This window comes from Poecilia formosa, unplaced genomic scaffold (assembly GCF_000485575.1).
Source record: "Poecilia formosa unplaced genomic scaffold, Poecilia_formosa-5.1.2 Scaffold212, whole genome shotgun sequence".
Taxonomy (NCBI): domain Eukaryota; kingdom Metazoa; phylum Chordata; class Actinopteri; order Cyprinodontiformes; family Poeciliidae; genus Poecilia; species Poecilia formosa.
Window position 1 is genome coordinate 623,768 of NW_006800151.1, and position 11,498 is coordinate 635,265.

At 39.5% G+C, this 11,498-nt stretch overlaps 1 protein-coding gene across 1 annotated transcript; it reads left to right on the forward strand.

The window, feature by feature from the left end:
* The first annotated feature begins 3,337 nt into the window (after positions 1–3,337).
* On the forward strand, positions 3,338–10,850 carry LOC103148781 (GTPase IMAP family member 8). The gene is made up of 5 exons (XM_007567719.2): positions 3,338–3,612; positions 3,692–4,378; positions 7,273–7,986; positions 8,743–9,390; positions 10,099–10,850. Exons 1-5 carry the CDS (start codon positions 3,588–3,590, stop codon positions 10,716–10,718), a joined length of 2,694 nt encoding a protein of 897 aa, XP_007567781.1. The 5' UTR covers positions 3,338–3,587; the 3' UTR covers positions 10,719–10,850.
* Positions 10,851–11,498: the final 648 nt, after the last annotated feature.

Consider the following 11,498-nt stretch of genomic DNA (forward strand, 5'->3'; position numbering starts at 1 on the left):
AAGAAAAAACAAAAAAAGACAACTTATATTTTTGATTAAATTTAAGTATGTTTTAAAATAAAAAATTGCAAAAAGAAAATAGTTTCTGAAAATAGATCTGAAAGAATATTGCTGGTACAAACAGTCTGTTTAGAAATTTAATGCAATTATTTAACAAAAAAAGCTGAATTCCCGCCAAAGCTCATTTGTTTTGTATTTACAAACATTATAGTTTGCTCAACTGTTATTAAGATTGATGCATAAAGACCAAATAACCACTGGTGCTTGGTGTATTTTATTACTTTGTATTTTTGTGTTTTTATGATGTAAAGCACTTTGAACTACCTTGTTCCTCAAATATGCTGTACAAATAAACTTGATTGATTGATTGATTATGGCTCTGGAGCTTCAGATTGCAGACCCCTGTACTAAACCATTACAACATTGTGGTGTAACAACCAGTTCCCAGCGTGTTCAGTTTTATGAGACAAAACAAAATAAAGTATGATGTATGAAGTGGAAGAGGCCAATACTTTGTAGATCTGCCTTTTATTATAATCCCTTTTGCACATCCTTTGGGGTTTCTGTGTTTCTATGAGGTTCACACAGAAGGTTTTACCTTTTCCTTTTCGCAAAATGAATAAAGCTTATCAGTCTGAGTGAAAAGCATGTGTGAACATTGATTTTCAAGACATGCAAAAGATTCTCAAATGTATTAGGTCTTTTGACTTCTAGTGCGTAGCTCATGATATTGATCTAAGGCATCCTGTTGTTGGTCTGGCTGTGTGAATAGGGTCATTGTGCTATAGAATGCAAGCAGACTGTATATAGTATGACATTATCTCAAGCTGTTAACAATTTCAAAATGCCCTAGTGTGTTGTGCTCTCTCTCATGTCAAGTTAGGGAGTATTCTGCACTGTTTTGCATGGTGCAAATGTCTGCAAGGCTGCAGAGAGGGGCAGTTCAGCCAAAGAGTTCTTGTCCTATTGCAAACATAAACAGGGTTTATCTGAGCAATAAATATAAACTGGTTTCCATGAAAGGCCCCATATCATATCATCCCAGTTCCAGTCCTTCCTGCAGCACTGACACATTATCCAAGTTGATGCCGGAGCTTTGGCCTTCAGTAAAGCATTTATGAGACAAACTGCACAATGAGGCAAATGTTTTGGACTTCCTCGTATCACATAACAAAAAAGGGTTTTTGTTTTTGTTTTATTTTTTACCTCAGAGAGTCCAAATTTCCATTATTCCTATCTCGATTTGATACAATCGAGCCTCCCTCGCTGAATTCGTACCCTCTTTTCTCAGCCTCTACATCTGTTTATCCGTTGTTAACAAGTCGTAACAAGTTAAGATGCTTCTTATTCCAAAATATGTTTTACCTGGGGCAACAACAGAGACATGTTGCTGTGCAGACATGCACAGCTGCGTGAGATTATCACGGCAGCAAAAAACAAAAAGCTTTGCCCTGTTTTTCCCAAACAAGCCGAGTAAGATGAGTAATGCTGATGATGCAGATAATGTTAGCTAAATGAATACATGCTAATACGTCACGCTACAAACAAGAATAAGGACATTTGTTATCTATGTTCAGAGGAAGGTAGTTCTGGTTACATTTACTTGAGCAACTTTTTCAAAAAATAAAACAAAAACGAGAAAAAAGTTTTTTCTTCTTCGGATGAACATCCAGGGTATTCCGGTTTAAACTGTTTAACTTCAATGCAGTTTCATTGTTGCATCACTGCCCCCTTCTGGTCAAGAGAGGTATCGGTGTGCTAATTCACTAAAACATGATTTTGTTTCGTTAATATGTGACATAAATCATGTTATCTTTACTAGAATTAATTAATTAAACACAACAAACACATTTGTATGTATTAACTTTAAATTAAATATTAACATAATGTGAACAGTTTCACTTCTTTGAGGGTAGGAGTAGTTTTACCACAGTGTACTTCTGAATTTTACTTGCGTAATTGACACTAGATTAATTTTGCATCTGAAGAAGTAGACTCCAGAGATTTCTACAATATATGAGCTAATGTTTATAATATCTCAGCTTTTTCTACATCTCACTGTTTTAAAAGTTAATAAAACTTATTTTATTTGACAACTGTTTTTGTCCTACAGCTGACAAAACATTTGAAATCTTACAGACTATTAGTGCTTAAATCCAGGAGTATGTAAAGGTATTTCCTCCAGCTCTATGACACAAACAAGAGGCTGATTTTTTATTTTTTTAGAAGAAACGATGTGGATGTTTAGACATGTGATGGTCAGGACTGCAGGTCACAAGGAGCCCTGCTGTCATGGCGATAATCCAAAGGTAATTTGATTGCAGCAGTAATCACAAAGCATCAGAAATAAGAAAATAACAATCACGCGTATCAGTGTGTGTCACTACGCCTCTTTGTTTAGCGTCGTCGTTTATTGCAGGTGCTAATCTTTAATTAAAATATTGCGTGCCATCTTCTCTCTTGATCTTGAAAGTTAGGATTGCATCTGATAGGGAAATTTTTACATCTATTATTTAATTTGAACTCATTGACCTGAATGAAAAACACGTCGAATCCGGTTCCTTGTTTTTATGTAGATTAACAGTCATGTCATCTTGTGGAGGAAAGCATGCGCTCTTGTGACTGTACGCCTTTTTTGGAGCCAGAGAAAGTTGATGTTAATATAATATAGCTTTTCTTTAATGAGCTGTTATGTTAAAAGTGAAAATAATTCCAAACGTCAGATTAAATTCCCAGTGGTTTCTTAATCAAAGACTGGTAGAAATACAGAAAATGAAGGATAACTGAAGCTGATAATAATTCCAAAGATATATCCTCCTTTACTGTCACATTTAACTTGTAGAAATAAGTTTGTTAATCTCCACTAGCTGAATAAAACAGAAAGCTTCAGTGTGATTTAATGTTAGACCCGGTCTTTCTATGCAAATATCTGGTTTCAACTGAACTCATCACAATCGGGTAGACAGTCCTGTTCATGGCAACTTTCACGCTCAGATAACAAACAACTAGATCTATTCCTATACCTTCATTTACTGTGGTTTGGACAAATCCAACGTCTTCTGCTCGAGTACAAGCTCCACTGGTCGAACGATTCACTTATAATAACAGGAAAAATATCTTCTGATAGGTGAAAACATCTGCAAACATAAATACTAAGACATTACTGACTTAAAATAAGCTTTTATATCTTACTTAAAAGTTATGCATAAGTTAGTTCCTTCTTATTTCTAGTGTACTAATATATTTGCACTAGAAACTAGACAAATACGATTTTGTTTTTGCAGGGCTGAATCCAACAAGAATGGATAAGTAGCACTTAAAACCAACAGAAAAAGTCTTTTACTATCCAGCAATATTTTAATAAAAACACATTTCTCTCTTCTTGCCTCGTTAAGGTACGAATTTATCTGTCTACCAGCTGGGAGGTGCGGCTGATTACAGATGACCTTCGGACTCATAAAATCTACAAAAACCCAACCTTTTGTTGTCACTCCTTCAGTAGCAGACTTTGCTTTCCAGATGACGAACCTGGAAATACAGATGAAACATAAAAATGTCTGACTGTTTTTAAACGTAACAAGTCTGAGATGGCACAAAGCAAGCTTTCAGAATGTAAGTGTATTTACTCTCTATTTGTTCTCAGTTTTTTGAGGACTTTGCGGTGATTGGTTTTGCTGTTTTGCTTTGCCAGGGGATTCCCTGGGAGCGTCACAGCTACAGATTGTCCTTCTTGGAGGAAGGAACTGTGGGAAGAACTTCCTGGGGAACCTGATCCTGGGGAAAGAGGAGTTTGTAACCAAGGAGAGGACTTCTTCCTCTCGGAGGCTGGGAGCGGCGGCCGGGCTCTGGCTCACGGTGGTGGACACCCCCGGCTGGTGGTGCGACTCCGGCGCTCGGGACACTTCCAGCCTGGTGAAGAGGGAGATCATAACCAGCGTCTCCTTGTGCTCTCCGGGCCCTCACGCCTTTCTGATCACGGTGAAGGCGAGCTCAGTCTTCTCAGAGAGGCGCCGGAGGGCCGTGGAGGAGCACGTGGCCCTGCTGGGCGAGGGGGCGTGGGGTCACTGCATCGTCATCTTCACCTTCGCTTACAGGTTCCAGCACACACACGCAGAGGAGTGTGTGGAAAGAGGCGGGGAGGCCCTGCGCTGGCTGGCTGAGAAGTGCGGCCGGAGGTGCCACAGCGTCGTCCTGAACGATGACGCCGACGTAGCAGAGCTGCTGGTGAAGGTGCAGAAACTGGCTGCAGAAAACGGAGGCAGAGTGTTTGAGATGCAGGAAGAGGTTTTGCAGAAAACTTTGGAGGAGGAGAGAGGAGCAGCGGAGAGGGCCCAGCTGAGGTTTCTAAGAATGAAACGGCAAAGATCGCTCCTGAGGGGTGAGTCAAAGTCCCACAAAGCTTCAAAACACTGAAATTCAGATCCACATTTCTTATAATGTCAAGCAGCTCACTGTAAAACATTTGAGCCGCATTTAGTTGTGTTTACTATCTTCTACTCTGAGTCAAATAAATGTAGCGAGTTTTAGAGTTTGTGTGACTTTGTGAAAGAAGTTCTTAGGTTTGTACTTTAAAAAACAACCGAAAGAAGAAAAAGACAGGAGTGGGAACTATTTCCCAGAATGCTTAGCGGCATGTTTTCGTTTCCTGAGGTGAAAGTGCGTTACGCTGATTTATTTTTATGTTCTGTTCACCATAAATGTTTTAGAGCTGAATTTATTGTGATGTTTAATAAAATTCATTGTCAGATCAGATATTTAAACAAGAATTACAATTTTTCTGAAGTAATAATTTAAATGATTAAATTTAATTTAAACTTATTAAATAATACATTTATTCTATTACGAATATTATATTAATATCAGATCATATATTGTATATTATAATATTAATTTAATTTAAATTTAACTTAAACTATTAAATAATAAATTTACTAGATTTGATAATACATTTATTTACTATTAAATAAATTAACAATTTATTTAATACTAAATATATTTAATACATTTATTAAATTAATAATATTATATTAATATTGTAGTATTATTTTTACTCTATTATTGTGAGTAAAAATATCAGACCAGTGGCTCTTTAACTGGGTGAAGGCAGTTTTTTTCTTCCATATTGTGAAATAATTATTTGGTTTAAATTGCAGCTTTAACTTAAAACACAATTCCAAATTAATGAACTTGAAAAACAATGTTTAGACAACTTTTCTCTTGTTATTAAATCAACTTCATAAACTTTAATTCCTGACTTAAAACTAAAACAGTTTTCTTGTCGACTTTAACTGCATTTTCAAGGCAGCAGGTGGACTTTCATGTTCAAGTTAAACCGATTTGAAATGTTTTACAGTGTGCATTTCCTGCCTTGTTCTGTCACAGTTCTTCCTCTGCAGCTCCAAAATAAACACAGCAGTGTTTTTTTTTACTGCTTGATATGAATCTGCTTCTTTTCTTTCTGTTTTCCATTCAGACGTTTCCTCAGCTTATCTTCACTGCAGCAGCACATGAAACCTATTTAAAGATGGAAAACAAAACTTCCTCATGCACGAACAGGGAAAAAAGCAGCTTTTATCCTCAAACCTGTGGGAAGCAGAGAAATGTGGTTATTATGTAAATGTTTTATCTGAGAAATCTGGGAGTGCAGAAGAGGACATGTTGTAAATATGCTGAACAAAACCCCACACCACAAATCTATTACTGCAAACCCCAAGTTCCTCAGAAGTTGTTTCTTTTTATATGCTCAGAAGAATATATGAGTTTATTCGTAGCCTGCAGGTTAAGAACCAAGATCAGAAAGTCGATAGGAGCCAGGGTTACGGTTACATTTGCCTGATAAATGACTTTTAGAGACAAAACCATGATTGCTCTCTTTTTTACATTAAATTTATATTGTGGAGATCTTTAAAGTCTAACAGCGTTTATTCTGTACGCTTTATCACTGTGCAATCTGTAAGAAAACACTGAGAGGAGGAGGACATGGTTGTCCTAATGTTACACTGTGACGGTGGGAAGAGCTTTACTGGTGTCATCAGGAAGTTTGAAGGTTAGAGTTTATGTTTTAAAACCTAATGGACACAAAATACGTCCAGAACAGTGAACCACATCATCCAAGGTGTGGAAAAATATTTATTAACATTTTTGTAAAACAGAAGAATATATTTTTTAAATGTAGTTTCAATCAGAAATGGTTTTACTCAGCCCCTAGTGGCTGTCGGTGGTAACGCACCTGAGGCCGATTTTAATTACCAACAATTTATGAATTTTTCTGATGTGTATTTTCAGCCTAAAACTGTAAAAACATGTGAAATGATAAGTTTGTCTAATTAAAAACACTGCTACATTTGCACAACTGAAATTGAAGCATAAATGTCTTCTATTGAACATTTATTAACTATAGTTTAGCTTTGCAGAGTATAACAGTTTTTGCTCTGACACATTCGGCAAATATTCAAAATAAACAACCTAAAGCTGTAGCCTAAGACTCAGCAGTGCAACTATTAAGTATCAGCTTCTATATTTTTGATTTTTCAACATCCTAAATACATGTTTTAGTCAATTTGCATTTTGAATTTACTAAGGACACGCTGTAATTACAAATGTAAGAACGCCATTTATGGTCAAGTTGCTATGAAAAATGCAAATATTTTAAAATGACTAACTATTCCTGTAACCCTGACTTAAAGGGGACCTATAAAGCAAAATTTTGTTTACGTTTTTGTACTTCCATCTGGATCTCAACTGCCTATAAAAACAGAGTGTTAAAAATAAAACACCCAACCAGTTTTTGGTAATAAGTTAAACTTTTTTGGTGTCTGAAAAAGGAGCCGTTTCAAAATCCTCCAAACTGTTGAGTCACAATCCACAGACACTGCCCCGTTACCTAGCAACCCCAGCCGAGCTCCACCCGTCACCTAGCAACTCAGCATGTTGGGTCGGCTGGTTTTACCGGTGTACGCACCGCATAATGGCTGCTGGAAAAGACAAGCGTTTTGTTGACATACAATCCAGAAACAACTTGTTTCATTCTTGTTGGTTGTGCAGGAAGCTCTACTTCTGCTTTTCAAAGATGTATGGTCTTTAATTGCACATTTGCAACCATTTTCACGTGCGAGTTTGAACTTTGAGTGGCCAGCAGCAGCTTATGTGGATTTAAAGTGACAGAGACCCTAAAACAGACAGAACCTAATGTTTAGCAGGGCCCACAGAGCTATCCTAACCTTTAAGGCAAAGAAGTCTAAAGTCATCCCTCTGCTCTCCTTGTGCTTGTAGAGAAGTTAAGGCCGGTCACCACCATCCGCCTTGTGCTGCTCGGAGCGAAGGGTTCAGGAAAGACTTCAGCTCTGAACACCATCCTGGGCAGAGAAAGCAGCAGAAGACTCAGCAGAACTGCTCAGTGTTGGGTTGGAGACGCTGTGGTGTTTGGCAGACAGGTGACCGCCGTGGACACACCGGGCTGGTGGATGAACTACTTCTGCAACGAGACTTCCCTCTTCGACCGGAGGGAGATGGTGCTCAGCTTGTCCCTGTGTCCTCCGGGGCCTCACGTCTTTCTGCTGGTGATCCGAGCGGACCGAGCCTTCACGGAGACCCACAGGAGAGCGGCGCAAGAACACCTGGAGCTCATCAGCGAGTTGGTCTGGGCCCGCACCATCCTGCTGTTCACCTTCGGGGACTGGCTGGGCGACACCACCACCGAGAAGTTCATCGAGAGCGAGGGGGAGCCTCTGCGGTGGCTCGTGGAGAAATGCTCCAACCGGTACCACGTCCTGAACAACAAAACCAAAGGAGATGGGTTTCAAGTGAGAGAACTGATCGGGAAGATTGAGGAAGCGATGACGTGTGGCTGCGACGGAAGCTGGCATTACGAAATAGAGAGGAGAGAGTTGGAAGAAATGAAGAGGTGGATGAAGGAAGAGGCAGAGAGAGCCGACGACCGGCGGAGGAGGAAGGAGAAACAGAGACTGGTGGCAAAGTCTGAGCTGGGTGAGTTAGAGAAGAGAAGATTCAAATAAAATAATTCAGACGTTTTTACTCTAAACGCAAAATTCTGACTTTAATCACACAATTATTTTCAGATTTTTTTCCCCTGACAATTTTGACAATAATCCCAGAATTCTGACTGGAACAAACTTCCAGAAAACTGAAAAACAGCCGAAACATAGAGTTCCTTCAAATCAAGACTGAAAGAGCTGCCTTTGAAAAAAATAACGTAAAAAAGTCAAAATTTTGAGAATAAAGTCAAAATTCTGATATTGAAAGAAGAATTTTGAGAGAAAAGGGAGAATTTTGTGAAAAAAATGTGGATTTTTAAGATTAAAGTCAAAATTTTGAGATTAAAATCAGAATTCTGAGAAAAAAGTTAGAATTGTAAGATTAAAATGAGAATTTTAATAATAAAGTTAAAATTCTGGGGAAAAAAGCTGATTTTTTAGAATAAATTCAGAAATTTGAGAAAAAAGTCAAAATTCTATTAAAACTTAGAATTCTGAGAAAAAAGTTAGAATTGTAAGATTAAAATGAGAATTTTAATAATGAAGTCAAAATTCTGGGAAAAAAGCAAATTTTATTAGATTAAATTTAGAAATTTGAGCAAAAATGTCACATTTTTGATATTGAAGCCAAAGTTCTGAAAACCAGTCAGAATTTTGAGATGAAAGTCAGAGTTTTGGGGACATCTGGTAAATATTTAGTGCTTCATTGTTGAAATGCTTTGATTTAATACAAAACTTTAACTGACAGAGAATCTGGCCCCTCTGCGAGAGCTGAGGCTGATTCTAGTTGGTGGCAGGAAAGGAGGGAAGAGCTCCTGTGGAAACACGATCCTCAACAGACACGACTTTCCCACCAACAGCCAAACCGCCTCCTGCTGTGAAAACCAGTGCAGAATCGAAGGAAAGACCGTCTCTGTGCTGGACACTCCGGGATGCTTCCCCGTAGCCCCAGAGGTCCTGAGCACTCCTTCGGCCTTCCTGTTGGTCGTCAACGTGAGCTCCTCGTTCACGGCTCTCCGCCGGGAAGCCATTGAGGAGCAGCTGGATGCCGGAGAGCTGTGGAGCAGAACCGTGGTGCTGTTCAGCCACGGCGACTGGCTGGGAGACACGAGCCTGGAGCGACGCATCGAGAGCGAAGGAGAGCCGCTGAGGAGGCTGGTGGAGCGCTGCGGGAACTGGTACCACGTCCTGGACAACAAGAACCAGGGCGACGCGGCGCAGGTCCGGGAGCTCATCCGGCTGGTGGAGGAGATGCTGGCCACAGAGAGGCGGGTTTGTAAAGACGACCAGCTGTGGAGACGGGTCGGTTCTGCAGAGGAGCAGCAGAATAATGCGATGCTGCGCAGGAGGAATCTGAGGAAACAGATGAGCAGAAGAAACCGACTGTCTCTAGACTGTGAGTCAAACTTTATACACACAGAAAAACAATATATTCAATTATCTGGGTTTCCAGCAGGGAGACAGAATCATGTAGGCAGGACTGTCTGTAAAGATGCTTTAGATATTTTGTCTGGAAAAGACTTATGATTTTAAAAAAAAGAAAAAGAGGAACATATTTTAGCTATCAAAGATATGAGGCAATTAAAACAGAGTTTTACTGAAAGCCGTACAATCAGCTGTGAGGCGTGTAGAAAATAAAACTTTACTTAATCTGAACTGAATTGAGGATTTCTATAGAACAACATTGTTGCTCATCTCCTACTAGGAAAATTTAACTTTTACAGATTTCAGGTTTTGAATCTTTTTATAACACCTCGAGGAAATAAAATTAATTCATATTTTGGAGATTCAGGGACAAAGACTTTGCAGAATAACAGGCTGTTGATGTAACAGGTTCAGTGAGGACATTCTGAAAAAAACAGTGGACAAATAAGTGGACAAAGTTTTCTATTAATTCAAATAAAAAAATAATTTAATGATCCAGAGGGAAATTAAATGTTACTGTAATGTTTGTTGAACCATCCAGTGATGCAGATGATTTACACAGAAAGAAAACATGCAGTAAATTTAAACCAAATCAACATGTAACAGATCCTATAAGCAGATTCATTTCTCATGTTGCACTCCTGAAATCACGTCACATTTTATGATCTTTATTTTCCAGCGGCTGACTCTGGATCTTCCTCGTCTCATCCAGAGGAGTTAAACCCAACGCAGGTTGTGGCTTTCCCAGCCAGAAGAGCGAGAAGTCAGTCTGGGTTTGTGTTTCCGCAGCGCAGCAGCTTGGTGTTCCTGTCTGTGCTCAAGCGGAGCTGGTCGACGATAGAGTTACCGCTCAGGTTCCCTTCTCCTCACAGCCTCATGGTCTCACCACGGCAGCAGACGATGCTTCTGGTTTCATACCAGGGTCCGCCCAGCTTTCCCTCAGAGGAAAACCTCGTTAGCGTCCGTTCTCTCTGCCATCCGGCGCTGAGAGAGCGCGCTCTCCACAGGATGTGCGAGTCCGGCGGCCTGCAGGCTCTGATCGACCAGTGGGGCCACAGCAGCCTGGAGGAGCTGGAGTCCTTCATCGACTCGTACTTTGAGATGGTGTGGGAGCGAACCGTGGGCTCGTTTCAGGCCTCCGAGCCTCCGGAGGACGCCGTGGAGGAGGCGGCCGTCAGGGATGCTGGAGGAGAGGAGCTGCTGTTATCCATCGACAGGAAGCTGACCAGGCTGGAGCTGCTGGAGGAGATCCGCAGGGATCTGGCAGAAATAAAGAGGAACCTGGAGCGCAACACATGAGCTCAGAGACCAAAGTGCAATGGAAAATTAACCACAAACTTATAATTCACTCCATGGGAATGTACCACATCCATATACAGCTCTGGAAAAAAGAGACCACTAAAAATGATCAGTTTCTCTGATTTTACTCGTTATATGTGTGTTTTAGTAAAATGAACTTGTTCTTTTATTCTATGAACTAGAAAAAGATTTAGCATTTATTTGCAGAAAATGAGAAATGATCAAAATAAAAGAAAAATGCTTTCAGACATCAAATAACGCAAAGAAAACAAGTTTATATTCATTTAGAAACAACAAAACTAATGTTTTAACTCGGGAAGAGTTCAGAATCAAAATCTGCTGGAAAAACCAGGAGCTTTTCAGTGCAGTTGGATCTTCAGCTGTTCCAGAACTGTATGTCTTTTTTAAAAATGTGTCGTTTGTCCACAAGATGGCGCTGTTGTCCAGCAGTACTTTTTATACAGAATGGGGCAAAATCAGCGGTGGAGAAAGTATTGAGCTCTGTGCTTCAGTAAAAGTACAAATAAACAAATATATTAACATTTTACTTGAGCAAAGGTACTTTATTTTAAAAATACTGCAGATTAGTTCATTTGAGTCAGTTACAGTTTGTATATTTTGAACAGATTAAATGACTGAAAGCTCTACAGGAAATTCAATGCATTTCATCTGTGAATTAATTAAATGTTATGCTTGTGATATTAAGACATCGTAGAAGAGGTGGGATGTGTCAGACATTGTAAGGGTGGAGAAAAATTTTACTCTTGAAACTTTGTTTTA